The 15,562-nt window shown below is 41.2% G+C and overlaps 2 protein-coding genes across 12 annotated transcripts in view; one reads left to right on the top strand and one right to left on the bottom strand.

Moving 5' to 3' along the window:
* Positions 1–5,997, bottom strand: part of MYO9B (myosin IXB) — a 45,061-nt gene extending 39,064 nt beyond the window's left edge. For 8 of the 11 annotated variants that reach the window (XM_054181644.1, XM_054181649.1, XM_054181651.1 and 5 more), the window contains exon 1: positions 5,885–5,997. The gene's annotated coding sequence lies outside the window, so the exon portion shown is untranslated. Of the gene's footprint in view, positions 1–1,146; positions 1,199–4,943; positions 5,004–5,884 lie in introns of all 11 variants that reach the window. The other 3 variants (XM_054181646.1, XM_054181647.1, XM_054181648.1) reach the window with 3 other exon arrangements.
* A 46-nt stretch (positions 5,998–6,043) lies between these two features.
* HAUS8 (HAUS augmin like complex subunit 8) lies at positions 6,044–15,093 on the top strand. Its single transcript, XM_054181662.1, has 11 exons — positions 6,044–6,185; positions 7,883–7,953; positions 8,063–8,118; positions 8,411–8,504; positions 9,202–9,315; positions 9,948–10,018; positions 10,638–10,709; positions 11,218–11,376; positions 12,261–12,402; positions 13,469–13,610; positions 14,255–15,093. Exons 1-11 carry the CDS (start codon positions 6,094–6,096, stop codon positions 14,373–14,375), a joined length of 1,134 nt encoding a protein of 377 aa, XP_054037637.1. The 5' UTR covers positions 6,044–6,093; the 3' UTR covers positions 14,376–15,093.
* Positions 15,094–15,562: the final 469 nt, after the last annotated feature.

The following is a 15,562-nucleotide window of genomic DNA, read 5'->3' as shown; positions in this document are numbered from 1 at the left end:
GGGGAACTAGAGTTTGGTAACAATCACCAGTCTGGAGGACAAAGCTGTAACTCAAGCCAGTGGCTGGAATTCAAAGCTAGACAAATTCAGGATAACGTAAGATATAAACGTCACCAGAAGGCTACCCTACACTGCAAAAAATTAACTGACACTAACGATGAGGCCTGACTGCTAAAGCTCTCTTTAGAAAAATCAGCCAGTCCCCAGTTACAGATGTGCCTGAACTAAAAAGTTAATTAGGTACCACCCTCTCATTTATGTCGAAAGTGGTCTGAACAGATGATTACAATGATTCCTTGTAATTTTATCATCTCTAGTTATTTAGAAAATTTTTAAGCAATTGAAATATTTATTCAGTGTAATTTGTCTCATCAAAGAAACACAAGCCCGAATTCAGGTGCAGAGAGTACTGGAGGAAAAAGGAGAAATACAAGAGTAGAAGGTAATAATGAAACCGTATTGGTCAGCATGCAAAACAGCAAACTCAGGAAAACAGCAGCCGAGCCACCACTGTTGAGTTCTCTCTCAGATGGAAATTCTGCAGTTACCTCAATTTTTTCAATATTCTCTCTTATACAAAGTCCCTTTCCAACGCATGGGAAATAAACAAAGCTGTATGTCAGAGAATTTAATAAGTGGAAGGCAGAAGCTGGCACTAGGTGCACATCAACTAATTTTAGACTTCACATTCAGACTTCTTCCTGTTTTCCTTAAAATGCTTTACTTTTCACAAGCCTTTTGTAACACAAGTATACATCTTCACAGCACTTAAAATTTACTAAGTACAGTCATCAGCATCTACAAAACACAGCAAAGCATTATTTTTCACCATAGTCTTGTTCTAGAGATGCAAACACAGAGTTAGGTAAGCCAGGCAAGACAAAAAAAAAAAAAAAATCAGATACACAAAGCTTTTGCTTCTAACCTTTTATTCAAAACATGAGACTGAATCAATTCTGTGGGCGAGTGGGGCAACAGCTGCATGAGATCAGTGTGTTAAAGGATATAGTGATTTATGATTTGCACCCTTGTGACAGTGGTTTCATTGTGCCAGTATAACATACACAATTTACTGGTACTTATTTCAAGTGAGATCGGAGAGAAGTAAATCTGAAATAGTGCTAGACAAATTTAAATATAACGTACCAGTTACAGGCCACCTTCGCTCAACTATCCTGGAAGGAGAATTCCAACAGGCCTAGAAAAATGGAAGGAAGTCTAACCAATCTAAAAACTTTTTTCAGGATTTTGTTACCTTCCCTACCCCATCCTTTGCAGGTTCTACAGACAGTGTATTTTGTTAACAGCAGTAACATAACAAGCTTATAAAGCAACACTCTAACACTATATTTATTTTTATATTACCTATCAATTAGTACTTTCACTTCCTTATAAAGAAAAACCCAGTGGGCTTATCAAACAATAATCTAAGTGAACATGGGGCTCTACTATTTAGTCCATCATTGGAGGATTGATTATACTTGCCACTTAAATGACTGAGTAGGGTAACGCTTCAGGTAACCATGTCAATACTTTGTAGAAGAAATGCAGTAGGCTACATAATTTATCATCAGTCTGTAATTTTACTTTCTGCTCAAACAACGTTAATAGAAAACCAATAATTCCAATTCTATATGGTGATTTTCATGATATTTTCTAAGTGTTTTCAAGTCTCCATTAAGCTAATTAATTTTTCAATATGCATTAACGCCAACATTGTCCACTTAATAATGCAGTAAAATTCTAGAAGAGAACTTGGCCCCAATCAGCATAGGGTATCCTTTTAGTTTAAATAAGGCCATAATCTGAAGTCACATATTTAGTCAATGAATCATAGTGAAGCTAAAAAGGGAAAGCTACCATTACAGCAAAACTGTTGAGGATGAACTTTATAATATGCCAGTTCTTCACATTTTCATGTACATTTCCAGTACTGCATTCCTCAAACTGAAAGATTCAAGCTTCTCCCATTTTTCATCATGTAATTTTCAACACAAAAGTAGAAACATAGCACAAGTACTTGATATCTAATGTTCTTGAGCATCAGAATCACCAATGACGATGCACAAAAGAGATCCCTCTGCCTAATCAAACTGAAAAAAAATTAGCAATTTCAAAAATATTCAGCTATTACTTATCCTTGATTTCCAAAGCAAGGAATTTCCAGCAAAATAGGCTACAGAGAGACTCTAAATTTAGTTTCCACAATTAACTGTGCGATACAGGTAAGGCAAAGGTCTCGACCCTAGTCTTACCTCATATCGTAAGGACATACAGTTGCTGTTAGTTAAGCATAATTAATTTTAATATTTTTCCAGTATCCAGACATTTGCAGATTACCTGAAAATTGCTTTGCATTCTAATAACACTTCAATATTTTTCTTGGTCATAAAAAGTTCTGCTGGACTAAACAACTTTAGATCCTTGGTTTTCTTTAGCTAAAAGTTCTTGGCTTTTTCTGCTCCAAAAGGAGTAGTTCTGAATGGAGCATGCGAATTTACAACACATTTGTTACTACTCTTTGTAATCAACCCTGCCAGAGAAGTTACTGCCACAGACTGCCTAACAAAGGAGAAGCTGGACTGCAATGCGAGTAATGCAATGTAATACAGGAAAAAGTCAAAGAAATTACCTTCGTTACAGGCAGTTCCTTCTCAGTCACCTTCTCTCTACTCCCTACGGCCTGGGAGACCCTGATCCAAATCTACACCCTCAAGCCACCTAAGATGCAGGCCTCTACTTTCTTTTAATGACTCAGATGCACAATTAAACCTCAAGACAAGGATACCTTATCAGTCTTACAGTGACATTAAAGGTCTATAGCATGTTATTAACCTTACAAAAAGTGTGATGTCAGAGTTACAGATGTAGGCTCAAGTATGATTCAGAGGAAATGAAAAAGTGTCCCTGTTGACAAAAAAAGGAATGAAGACAAAAAACCAGAGTCTTAGTTGCAAAGAGTATAAGCCAAAAGAACCTTGGAGACTATTCTACCACCTTTTGTACTTTTCTTAATTTTATCCTTAGTAGTGTTACAGCTGTCAGTAAAGGAAGTAAAAATCTCATTGGTTTAATGCTGCATTTACACTGATAAGAAATTTTCTTAGGAAACTCCAGGTCGAACTTTTGTGTGAATTAAGAAAAAAAAAAGGGGGGTTTCATCAGCAGAATGTAGACATGTCAAAAATACCTTTTAAAACACTTTTATTGTTAAACTTTGTTGGTCTTTAAAGGAAGAGAATATTTTTCTAGGATCTGCATTGAGTTTCATTTGGTAATCAGATACAAACACAATAAAGCCTAGATAAAAGCAACTCTACAGGCCACACTTAGGTCACCTGATACATCAGGAAAACATGATATACCAGAGACAAAACCTCTGAATTTTCATTTTCTGAAATAAAGACACTCCTAGTCCTTTCAGAAGGCAGATAATCTATTAAAATAGCCATCTATTGAAGAAAATAAATTCCTATCAGCACCTCAGGCTTTACTTCTCCTTGATGTTAGAATAAGTAGGTCTTGTTTCTTAGAAGTGCGATTAATAAATATCTTCAGCTTTCATATTTACAAAGAAGTACTGAACTACAGACTTTCGGTTGAATCATAATTTCTCACTCTTTTCCATGGCTATTGAGATAGCTAATACAGTTGCATCTTTTAGGAATTTTTCCTTTTTAAATGCCTAAGATATGCAAATCATGGTATTTGACCAGCTAGCTAAGGAAAGGCCATATTTAGCCTAAGCAATATTGAACTACGTGCATATGAGTCAAACTGTTATTCATACACAGGATTATTCAAGAGGTCTAATGTTTGAATCATTATTTGTCAGAAAACTCAGTCTGTACAAAGTATTACTTTCTAGGTGAACCTCACTTAAATTTTTCATCAGCTGCTTTTACTCTTCCTAAATTATTTAGTTCTATAAGCGTTTTAGGTTCCACAGAAAAACACAGACTTATGAGCCTTCCCATTCTGATTAGACTATCCATTTGCACAGACAGCTGCCCTGTCACTGCACAAACTACATTCAACTACTGAAAAAGCTTTTTGTGGAGATAACCTTCAAATAGGGTGACCAAAAAAAACCCCAACAAAACCAAAAAAAACCCAAACAAACCCCAAGCAACCCAAATCGTACAATTCTACAAAAACAGTTCTGTCACATTACTGTAGTAACTCCTGACTTTTATGCTAATAAATAAACACTAATGATTAAGGAAATGGTCTTATATGCATCATCACGAAAAGCAGAGGCTGTTACCGGACTTCAAGTGTAGAGCAGGTAAAGAATCTCATTGTTAGTTCAAAGGCAAAAATAATCACAATTAACTCTTTTCTAAAGAAAGCCACAATGAATCTTGAAACTAATACGAATACACATATGCGTTAGAAGTTCCCCATATTGTTTCCCCTACATTAAAGGGATTTGTTCCTGACAAGATTCCAAGTTAAAGACACCAAAGGCTTCCTAAAACTTGATGGGTGTGACACCAATATACTAAACCGGACTGCAGGCTTACCTCACACTGTTACTTTAGGGCAAGTACTTCAGTTATGTATTCCAGCTAACAGACCTGAAATCAGAGAGCTTCTAATTACCCATGACAAACTCTTATTTGCAAACAGCTAGGTAGACAAACCGATACCAAGCCACCTCTAGGAGTAATGTGGGAGGATGCTGATGACATCTTTGAAAGGCTAATTACATCTGCCAGAAGCCTGAGATCATCTCCAACCCTTTGCTATACAGCCGCCCATTTCCAGAAGGTGAAATCAAAGAATACTGAACTCATTTGCATCCAAAGTACTTCTCACTTTTCACAAACAGGACTTGCAAACAAAGCTGGGTAAGAATTTTGCCAAAATACTTACAGAATAATAGAAAATAAGTCTGAAAATTATACTGGGAAGTCATCTTACATCAGGATTGCACATACCTATGTGAAGGGTATGGTCACAGTAGTCATGAATCAGGATGGTACTTTGCTACTTTTAGCCTACAAAAACACGTAACAAAAAGATGTTCCCAGATTGCAAAAGTTTTACTTTCCAGAGATTGCAAAACCCAGCTTACCAAAAAGACACAGCGCTTCTAAGATACAAACAGCTAGAGGCATATATAAGCTAGGCAATGATGGTCACCATGATAAAGCACGACCTCAACACAGCAGCACTGATATTGTCAAGAGCTGCTCAAAAATAAAACAAAGAAACAAAAGAACCCAGAGAGCTTCAACGAATTTTTTGAAAGATGCCGAGATACTTGTACGAAAGGTTACAGGCTGTTCATACCGAGAGCTAGAGACACCATGTGAAAAAGCAGAACACTGCGTGGTTGTAAGAGCAGAAAGCAGGAGGTGGAAGTTAACTCCGTGCCCTGATCGACATCTTCCCCCCGCACATCGCCTGAGAGACAGGCGGCGGGGCATGTTCCTTCCCTTGGGGCACGTCCAGCTCTTCGAGCACATCAGATGCAAAACGAGTCAGCAACAACACACCGGCCACCGCGTCGCGTCCCTTCCCAGCCCCAGCAGCCGCCCCAAAGCCAGGCACACCAGGGCGCCGGCTCCCGAGGGGGCGACCCAAGGAACGGCCCCCGGGCTCCTGAGGGAAGCGGTGGAGCCCCTCAGCTGCCCCCGCCAGACGTTTCGCCCTCAGAACCACCGCCGCCCGCCGGACGCTCCCCCCTCAGAACGCCCGCGCCCGCCACACCAGCCCCGGGCTCGGTGGTCTGTGTGAGACCCGGTCCCTCTGAGGGGCCACCACCACAGAGTTCAGTCGCCCATAGAGGACACACTGGAGGGAGGGAGGGAAAGAAAGAAAGAAGGAAGGAAGGAAGGAGAATGGGCGCCCACCGGAGGCGCGGGACGCCATTTACCTCAGCCGGTGGGTGAAGCGCTAGCGACCAGCACCGCCGCCCGCCACAGGCCCCGCCGAGGCGCCGCTCGCCACTTCCGGGTAGGGGGAGGCAGGGCGGCGCCCATTCAGCGCCGCTCGCGCACGGCGCATGCGCTGTGCCCCCCACCCCACCCGGCGCCCCCTCAGCCGCGCGGCGGGGCGGGAGGCGCGAAGCGGCGCCCCGGGGCGATGGCGGGCAGCGCTCGGCCCGACCGCCTCGCTCCCGCCTGCCCACATGGCTCGGGAGCGGGCGCTCGTAGGGAGCCAGGTGCTTTCATGAGGTAGGGCCCGGCGGTGAGAAGCGGGAGTGGGTGGATTCCTGTCAAAACCGAAGAACCCCAGTGGAAGCGTCGCCTGCCGGCGCTGTGAGGGCTCCACTGCGGGGGCGGCGGCGGCGGCCTCCAGCCATTTGTCAGGTCCTCAGGGCAGGACATCCCTAGTATAGCCTTCTTGAGGTTCACCAACTTGTCCTGGCTTGAGTGACACAGGATTAATTCAGTAATTTTACTTCTTGGTAAGGTCCCTTCTAGCACTTGGGAAAATTGTGCTTTTAGAGGACTCTAGTGTCTGAATTGGTGAAAATATTTACTTTATAGCCAGCTATGGTATGCCAAGATCAAGGTCTTGGTGTTTTTGAGCTTGCCAGGTGTGGGGATGAGGAGGAGTGAGACTGGGGCACTTAATCCAAACTGGCCAACAGGATTACTTCATACCGTGAACGTCACATTCGCTATAAATTAGAAAGCTTGCTGAGAAGTCCGCTCTTCCTTGATGGCTGCTATCCTGAGAACTCCTTGCCCTGGTGCTGGAGCCCTGGGTGCTCCTCTTCCTCCTGAAGCTGCAGCACTCACAGTGTCCCACATTTGCTGTCCCCTGCTGGGAGTGCACAGCTTCCTATGGTAAAATGGGCAGTGTATAATCCTAGTATATTTTATATTGCCTGTATCAGAAATAGCGTGGCTAGCTAGCTTGGGGCAGTGATCACCCCGCTGTACTGGGCACTGGTGAGGCCCCACCTCAAGGGCTGTGTCCAGTTTTGGGCCCCTCACCACAAGAACGACATTGAGGGGCTGGAGCGTGTCCAGAGAAGGGGAGCGGAGCTGGTGAGGGGTCTGGAGCACAAGTCCTGTGAGGAGCGGCTGAGGGAGCTGGGGGTGTTCAGCCTGGAGAGGAGAAGGAGGAGGAGGGGAGACCTTCTCGCTCTCTACAGCTCCCTGAAAGGAGGGGGCAGCCGGGGGGGTCGGTCTCTTCTCCCAAGGAACAGGCGATGGGACAAGAGGAAACGGCCACAAGTTGTGCCAGGGGAGGTTTAGGATGGATATTAGGAGAAATTTTTACGCAGAAAGGGTTGTCAAGCATTGGACCAGGCTGCCCAGGGAGGTGGTGGAGTCACCGTCCCTGGGGGTATTTAAAAGCCGGGCAGACGCGGTGCTGAGGGTTGTGGGTTAGTGGTGGTTTGGGCAGTGTTGGGTTGATGGCTGGGCTCGATGAACTTGAAGGTCCCTTCCAACCTAGACGATTCTATGATTCTATGTTGGTATTGGTATCTATATTGGTTCTTTAATATTATTAACATTAATAATAATAATCTTAATAATAGTCTTACTCTATTAAATACGTTTATATTTCAACCCTCGGTTTCCTTGTTTTTTCCTCGGTTCCCCTTCCCGGGTGGGGAGGGCTCATCGGGTGACAGAGTCACTGCCCACCCCTCGTTCCTCGCTTGGCGCCGCGGGGAGCGCGGGGCGGGGCGGGCGCCGTTCCCTGTGCCCCGAGCGGCGCCGGCCGTGGCGGCTCGTCCCATCCCTCCGCGCCGCCAGGGGGCGCTGGGCTCCCCCGGAGCGCGGGGGCGGTGCTGCGCCTGCGCGGCCGTTCGAACGAGAAGGCGGCTGAGGCAGCGGGAGGGTGAGGAAGGGGGTGGTTGTTTCGCCGCCTGGCTCCGGATCCGACGCTGTCATCTCCCGCTCTGTCTTTGCAGGATGTCGGCGCTGCAGAGCGACTCTCGTACTATGGTGGCGGGCGGAGCAGTGTCTGAAAGCAGGCAGAGAGGTAGCCGCGGGGTGAGGGGGGCCCCGCTCCCACTGAGGCGCGGCGGTGGGTCGCTGAGGCGGGAAGCCCGGCGGCGGGCCCGGCTGAGATCTCTTTGCTCCTTCTTCAGGAAAAAGAATCGTGAAGTCTCGCTACATGCAGTGCCATGAGAAAAACGCCAAGAAGGTACTTGGCCGCCTCGCTACTGGGCTCGGGGGTCGCTCAGCAAGGGGTAGGAATGGTCTGAGGGCTGTCTCGGACGTGTGGCAGCGAGATCTAAGCTAAAAAGGCCTCTGCTGGGGTTTTGGGGGAGATGCGGATGGGGATAGGAATTTGGAATTGCACTCGGGTGACTCACAAAGCCCCAAGATGTACTGGGCTTGTAGTTTTTTGTTGTCAGCATTCAAGTCAGAGGTAAGATATGTTGTCAATGATGGGTACTGCTTATGTTCAGTCTTTTCTGTTTCTTGATTGTCAGGATACTTCAAATTCTTTTTCAATGTCTACTGAGAAATCATCTTCTGCGACTGAATCAAGATCAGTTCTTCCTCAGAAATGTAAAACTTCTGCTGGTAGGTTTTACTGGAGTAATTTAAAAGTTATCCTTTTGTGAATTTGTGTTTCCAACCTGTGGAACTCTTAACAACTGTAAAATGATGCTAAGAGGTGGTATTTTTTGTTACTTGCATCGCTGCCAGTTATTATCTGTATACAAAGGGAATTAAGAAACTCACTGTGGGATTAAGAGGTGTAAACTGAAGTCCATCAAACTCTTCTGTACGTTCTGATAGAAAACTAATCTGGAATTCAGTAATTGGGTTGTCTAAAATAAGCGTATCTCTTGCCTTCTGCACAAGGCTTTGAACTGCTCTTTTACTATGGCCTCACCATTGCCCTGCTCTTTTTATATTTAACCTTTTTAATAAATCCAGTGTAAATTACTGAAAATCCCTGTCTGCAAAATAGTCCATTTTTATTTCTCTTGCAAGAATTGCAAAATAATTTTCTGGTAAGACCTGAACTTGACTTTAAAATCTGAGGAAATAACTATTCCCTTTTCACATCTGAGTGGTGGTGGTGTTGTTGAACTGTGAAATACTTGAGGAGAACATTCTGAACTACCTTATTTCTGGGTAAGTTAGGGAGTATTACACATAAAAAGTAAATGTGTAAAAGTCAGCATAAGGTTGCCACATATTAGTGAAAGCATATATAATTGTGCAGAATCTCTTCTAATTCTTTCAGTTTGATAACAGCTTCTTTCTTCAGGTGTTGTCCATGGCTCATTAAATCAGAGTTGTTCTGAGAAAGGTGACTTGCAGTCCACTTTATTAGATGGAGATAAAATTAGTCTACCGGACCTTGATATTTCAGCTATTTCTGGTAAGCTTCCACTCATACTCAATTTCTTGTTTTATTATTTTTAATGTATGTGCCATAACTTGATGATAAGTTACCCTTGTATTTTACTATGTTCACAGAAGGATTTTGTTAAATAAGGTGAATGTTATTTCAAGTGTCTAGATCTCTGATGTAGTTAAAGATGTCCCTCCTTACTGCAGGGGGGTTGGACTAGATGACCTTTAAAGGTCCCTTCCAACCCAACACATTCCATGATTCTATGAAGCGTCTTTAAGCAGAGGTATCGAGACCTTTGGGCTTTAAATTAACCTCTCAATTTTTAGTATCTTCTGGGTGCTCTGTTCTTTTTGTTTAAGATCAAACATTAAAGAACAAAGTACCCTCAGCTCTTTGTTGCTGTAACAGATGGGTGTTAGATTATCAGCCCTTCTGAAAATTTTATCACTTCTATCTGTAACTGTCACTTAAAGCTAAACGTGCATGTGATCCGCATCTCATGAGTATCATCAAGGACAGAAATAGAGCACAAGTCTCCTTTACTGATACATATAATAACTTTGAAATTATCTTTGCCTTTGAAGAGTCTGATGGTATGTTGAACTACCCTATATACTTTGGTAGAAGAGAGCAATAACTTTTCTGTTGTGATACAGATAAAACTGTCTGCAAAAAGACTCCTGCTTGCAAAGAAGATAGACACACACGTGAAGAAGACAAAACAGGGGTGAGTCTCACTGCTCTCATTTTTTAAGCATATTTATTTTGAAATGTGTGAAATGAAGATTTTCTGTTTATCTTTAGTCTTGATAACAACTTCATGGTCCTGAGATGATCTAAAGTCTTCTGGCAGAAGTCAGCGGATAAGTCTGTCTTTGTTTTGTTTATTGGATCTCTCAACGCTGATCAAAGTTCTGCTTCCATTTCCTGTCTTAAAGAATCTGCCTCAATTGTAGCAGCTCCTCAAGTCGATTCTATTTGTATTCCTGTTCGTACTTTTTAATTATATCGTGTTATCTTTAAATATTTTCTGACGTCTTTTGCTCAGAAAACTAACATTGATTCAACCTAATTTGAAGTGCCATTCAGGAATCTCATTCAACTGAAACTTCAAGTTCTCTACCAGTATTATGAAAATCTGCTGAAAATGTTATGAAAAGTGGTGGAACAGAGAGGTATATTTAATTAACATGCATTGTTTAAAAACCCAAACTGTTTTCATCAAGCTGACCATTGTTGATGATGATTCTGGGCACAAACTCGACTTTCAGTAATTTGTTTGAACATTGGAGAAATAATTGTTTAAATACCAAAAATGATCTAGCGTATTCTTGTCTTTTCTGAAGGAAGAGGATTATGATGATCTGATGAAAGAGCTGGAATCTCAGACACTGCTTTTAACTTACCTAAGAGTAAAGGTGAGTGTCAGTCAAGTATTTGGTATTTCAGATAGAAGAACTTAGTACTGAGGAATTGTTTCATTTCTCATCTATGCTTTCTGATCCGTAGAAGTTTGATTTTTGTCACTTTATATGTTTATGGTTGTAAAACTGTATGACTTGCTTTGAAAATTCTCTTAGAGTGAATTCAGTGACAGTTTATTAAGCTGGTGCTGGTTCCTCATGAAGTAGGGGTGTGCAGAAGTTTACTGAATACCAAGTGAGAGTGTTTGGAGTTCAAGGTTGTAGCAGTGGTTTAGTTCTTGGTTCACTCAGTGTATATTTTTACTTTACAAAAAATATTGTCGGGGGTGGGAGAAGAAGATGGAGGGGATCTTCAATTTAACATACTCTGCTTATTGCATGAGGTCTCTGATTCATTAATTGAAGCTCTTTGACCTGGTCTGGGGCTTACTTCTGTTTATTCTGAATATATTAATTACTTAGATGTATTACTTCAGTTGTGAGTATTTTTTGGATGTAATAGGCAGGAAAAAATCTTGCTGAGCTGGAGAAAAAAGCAGAAAATAACTTGATAACATTGTGTGAAGAAAAGGAGAGACAACAGGAGAAGCTCCGCAAGTTGAAGCGTGAAATTCTACTCAAAGAGAGAGAGCAGAAGCTTGATGAGGCATTAGACAAACAGGTAGGCTTTATTGCAGTTTATGCTTCTCGTATATTTAAACAAGCTCACTTATGAAGTAGCCCTTTATCCAGAAAAGATTCCTCTGCTTCTGTGGCTTGCTGGGGTACAATTTTATGCATCTTTAACAAAATAAACATCATCTTCCTGTTGTGGCATGTAAAGCTCTCCAGTTACCTAAGCAAATGCCTTTGTCGTGTTTTTGGTTGTCCTTTGTGGATACTCCGGAAGGAGAAGTTAGAGCTATAAGGAAAGGGGCAACAATAGCGTACCAGTTGCCAGACCAGTTTGCAGCTGATGCACAGAAGATGCAAGTGTCTTAAAAACACCTGAACATCCTGCAGTTACGCAATTACAGTTATGGCTAGAGCTGAGATGCTAACCCTTGAATGAGTAGTGAACATCTTCTGTTCTTTATTTGTCTTATTTTTATATGTTAGGCAGCAATAGTTCTGGCCTGGTTGTAAGAAGGCAAATTTCCAATGAATAATTAATTTTGGAATAATTCATTTTCAAAATTGAACCTACGTTTGCTTTTAACAGATATGCGTTGCAAAAATTAAACCATACTTTTGTCTTTTGGAGAGTACACTTAACTACAGTCAAAGTATCGAATATAACACTTTATCTGCTACGTTGCTGGTACCTCTGAGCTACAGTAACATGGAAACCAGTATTGACCTAGGTATTTTGAGGTGGTAGAGGAAAATGTATTAAACAGCATGATAGGAGTATCACACCACAAACTTCTTGAATTCCTCCGTCAACGAGCATTTCAGAATCATAGTTGGGGTTTTTTATGAATTACTTTTCTGTATTGAGCTGGGGCTGTACCAACAAAATGGCTGCTTTTGAAGAAGTGTTGGTTCATCGTGTCTCTTTTGCAGATGGAAGTACTTTCTCCCCTTGTTCCTGTTTGTGAAAAGTTTAAAGAGCAATATAAAAGCTTTGCAGTTTCCCTGGATGCCACTAGACATGAATTACCCATAAAGAATATTCACATAGAAGGAGATATGCTAACATACCTTGGTATGAAAATTTGATTCATGAAATTTACTTTCAGAAATAGTGGGTTTTGGTATGCTAAAATTCTTACATTGTTATTGCTAGATCTGTCTGTGGCCACTGGAGGAATTTTGTGTACTCTTAGAGCTTGTATGGACACTAGGCTGCAACATTAGTCATGTGTTTGCTATGAATAATTCTTGTCTCTGTTTAACCACTAAACTGGACTTGAACAAGTTTTTTATCCTGTAGCAGGAAAAAATTAACTTTCTAAACTAGGACAGTCTTCATATACACTTTAGCGAGTTTCTGTATGTTTTAACTGTATTCATGGCATTCCTCCTCCTCCCTTGTTCTTAATGGATAAGCAAGTTGTAGAGTTGTAGAAATACTTTGATCTCTTCTGTGTTTAAGGGTTAAAGTCCCGTGGGTAGACTTGCTCATGTTTCCTGTAGCACTAGAGCTTAAATACATTGTGTGATGTCTTGAATCAGAGAATGTTTGTTTAATAAATTAGTACTTGTGTTTGGTATTGAAGTCTGTACAAAAAATTACATTTTTAAACTGCTACTCTGCAAGAAATAAGATTCTTAAACCGCTCACAATAATCTTACTTACTTTAAAACAAATGGAAAAGGTTTTTTGGAAGAACTTAGAATTCTTGTAAGAAGGCTTGAAAGGAAATAAATACCTGGTTTTGGTTTGTGAATGCTAGTGGAAAGGACTGGATAAATTCCATGCTGGGGGTACATGCCAATAGCAACATATATAACTGGCCAGGGAATTTTTAATGTTTAAAACTTTTTTTTTTCCCCCCTCTTGTATTTCTGTGTTGTAAAAGTCTTTGATATACTCTAAATGAGTTTGATTAGCAACTTTAATAGCCTGTTGCTGGTGTTAGTCACAATAGCTAAGAATAATTTGGCCTTTCCAGTTTTTTCATGGTGTGTTTGTGACAGCTGAGCAAGCAGTAGTTTTCCATCATCTAGTTCACCTGTCTCCATGGTTACTCCAGCTATTAAGTAATCTTGTATTAACTGATGCCACTGCAGGCATTTTGGAGTAATATTTTTAACATCTCATATTGTAGATGAACTACAAAAGCAGTTAACTATCACACAAGAACTTCTGACAGAAGTTATGCCAAGCTACTCAGAAGAAAGTGCAAAAGCATGTAGTGCACTGAAAGAGCTTAAGGAAACATCTCAGAAACTGGATAAAGACCTTCAAAGGTATTTACAACAGTCAGGTGAAAAGACTCGCTGGCTAAATATTCAGAGATCTATAGATCTCAATAGAATATATCCAGAATGTGTATTGAAGGAGGATTAATTGAGGGGATAGTAGAACTAAGTTTAATTCTGTTTGTAGCCTACTCTACCTACAATCAAAGTAAAGATGCTTGGGGTTTTTTGTTTGCGTATTCTAAGTGAACTTCTTTACTGTACCATTTGCTGACACTTTCACTGAGAATTTCAGTAAGCAAGAGTAGCCCTGGTAAAGTGCAAATATGTCGGAGAGTGGAAAACTCCATGAGACAGAAAAGTGAACTGGAAGCGCTGTGTCTTAAATAACAATGGTACCAATATATCATCCTTTAGGAGGTACAAGGAGCACAGAAAAGGTTTTTTCCTCGAGTATTGTGTCAACAAAGTATCACTGATAGACCATAAAGCCACACATCTCCTCATCCTGTAACCTGCCCCTTCTCTCCTCCAAATTCTGGCCTTTGGGAAGAAAATTCACATCTTACCTTTTTCTTCTGGTGGCTGCATGATAGGACAATGATGGGAATGTCCAGGCGCATGGCCTTTGGGGTTAAGCGGAAGTTATTATCCTCCAGAGTAACTGATTTAGCTTGCTTCCTTTGTTTCAGGAGCTTCACACAAGTGCAGAACCTGTCGTTTGAAGTTAGTAAAGAAGTTTCTCTGCATAACCAAAGAATATGTGAAGAGAATCATGGACTAGATGTTGTGAAACACTGGTACTTCAACTAAGTTTGTGTATTTTACTAATGGGTGGGTACTAAATCAGTGCCAGCAGACTTGTTACCTTTTTACTTCTTCTATGAACATATATACCAGAACGTGAAAACAGCAGCATGTATGCTTACTAATATAGAAGTGGAGTTTTCTTCTACATGCTGTCCCATAGGAGACATAATTTTTTTTAACATGAATTTCTATGACACCTTTCTCATCACTTTCTGCCGTGACAGTACTGAAAGGTAAATAATAAGAAACGATTTTCTTAGCATATACAACCTATGTGTTCTTAAACTTCTTGGTTTATTTTCTTGGAACTGACTTCTAGTGCAGTGATTTGCATCTCTTCCCAAAGTGGTTTTCCTTAGAGGGCGACATACCAGAACATAGATGTGGAATTGTGTATGTGGTACTGTGTGTTTGCTGATCTCATCAGGAGGATCTGTAGGAATGTACAGCATGATTATTCATCACTCAGTGTACAAGTTCTGGAGGAACTCTTAATTGTCCCTTATTTCTGGATTTGCTGAGAGGAAATGTGAAGTTGCAAGTAATGAGGCTGATGATTGGAAGGACCCTGGTCACCTGTAACAAGTGAAAAGTTTTGGTAACTTGTTGCCTAATTGTCTTGGAAACAAATTATTAAAATCATAAATGCTTTTGTATTAACCTGACACCTTCTCTTTAAGGACTTTATTTTTTTTAATAATAAAGACTACTGCAATATCAATAGCTTTCATGTTTGAATGTCTTTACTGATCTACAGCAGCTTTTGTTTCCATCTGGGCTTATACACAATGTGTGCAGTGATGCAATAGGTGCTCTCCAGTCCCAATGGCAAGCCATGACCTACTGGCACCCAAAGTGCTGAGGAAGAGTGTGAATGCGGAAAGAAACCTCAGACCTAACCGAGTAAGTGCCTGAGAGTGTGGTCTTGTCATGAACGTACTTGCCAGATGTGGCAGTTTTTTTCAACATACTTTCAGTTTTTATACATGGAATGCATTTAGCTCTGAAAGACCTGCTGTATCCTGTATTTTATTTTTTTTTTACCTGTGGAACCTCTTTCTGTGATGTTTTTTCAAATTTTTTTGCTTTATACCATCTGCATAGTGCTTTCTGGCTTAAGCTGTGTCTGTAAAGCTTTTTGCCCTGCTCAAAAAATAATTGGAGTATTCTCCTTGCACTCCTTGAAGAGC

The sequence above is a fragment of the Rissa tridactyla genome, chromosome 22, assembly GCF_028500815.1.
Source record: "Rissa tridactyla isolate bRisTri1 chromosome 22, bRisTri1.patW.cur.20221130, whole genome shotgun sequence".
In the NCBI taxonomy this organism is placed as follows: domain Eukaryota; kingdom Metazoa; phylum Chordata; class Aves; order Charadriiformes; family Laridae; genus Rissa; species Rissa tridactyla.
This window is presented reverse-complemented; position numbering and strand designations above follow the sequence as displayed.

Excerpts from the sequence above, each read along its gene's own strand:
- HAUS8 (XM_054181662.1), top strand. The coding sequence starts at position 6,094 with ATGGCGGGCAGCGCTCGGCCCGACCGCCTCGCTCCCGCCTGCCCACAT. Across the intron at positions 10,019-10,637 it reads GTGAAGAAGACAAAACAGGG|GAAGAGGATTATGATGATCT; the intron begins GTGAGTCTCACT and ends TCTTTTCTGAAG. Across the intron at positions 11,377-12,260 it reads ATGAGGCATTAGACAAACAG|ATGGAAGTACTTTCTCCCCT; the intron begins GTAGGCTTTATT and ends TCTCTTTTGCAG.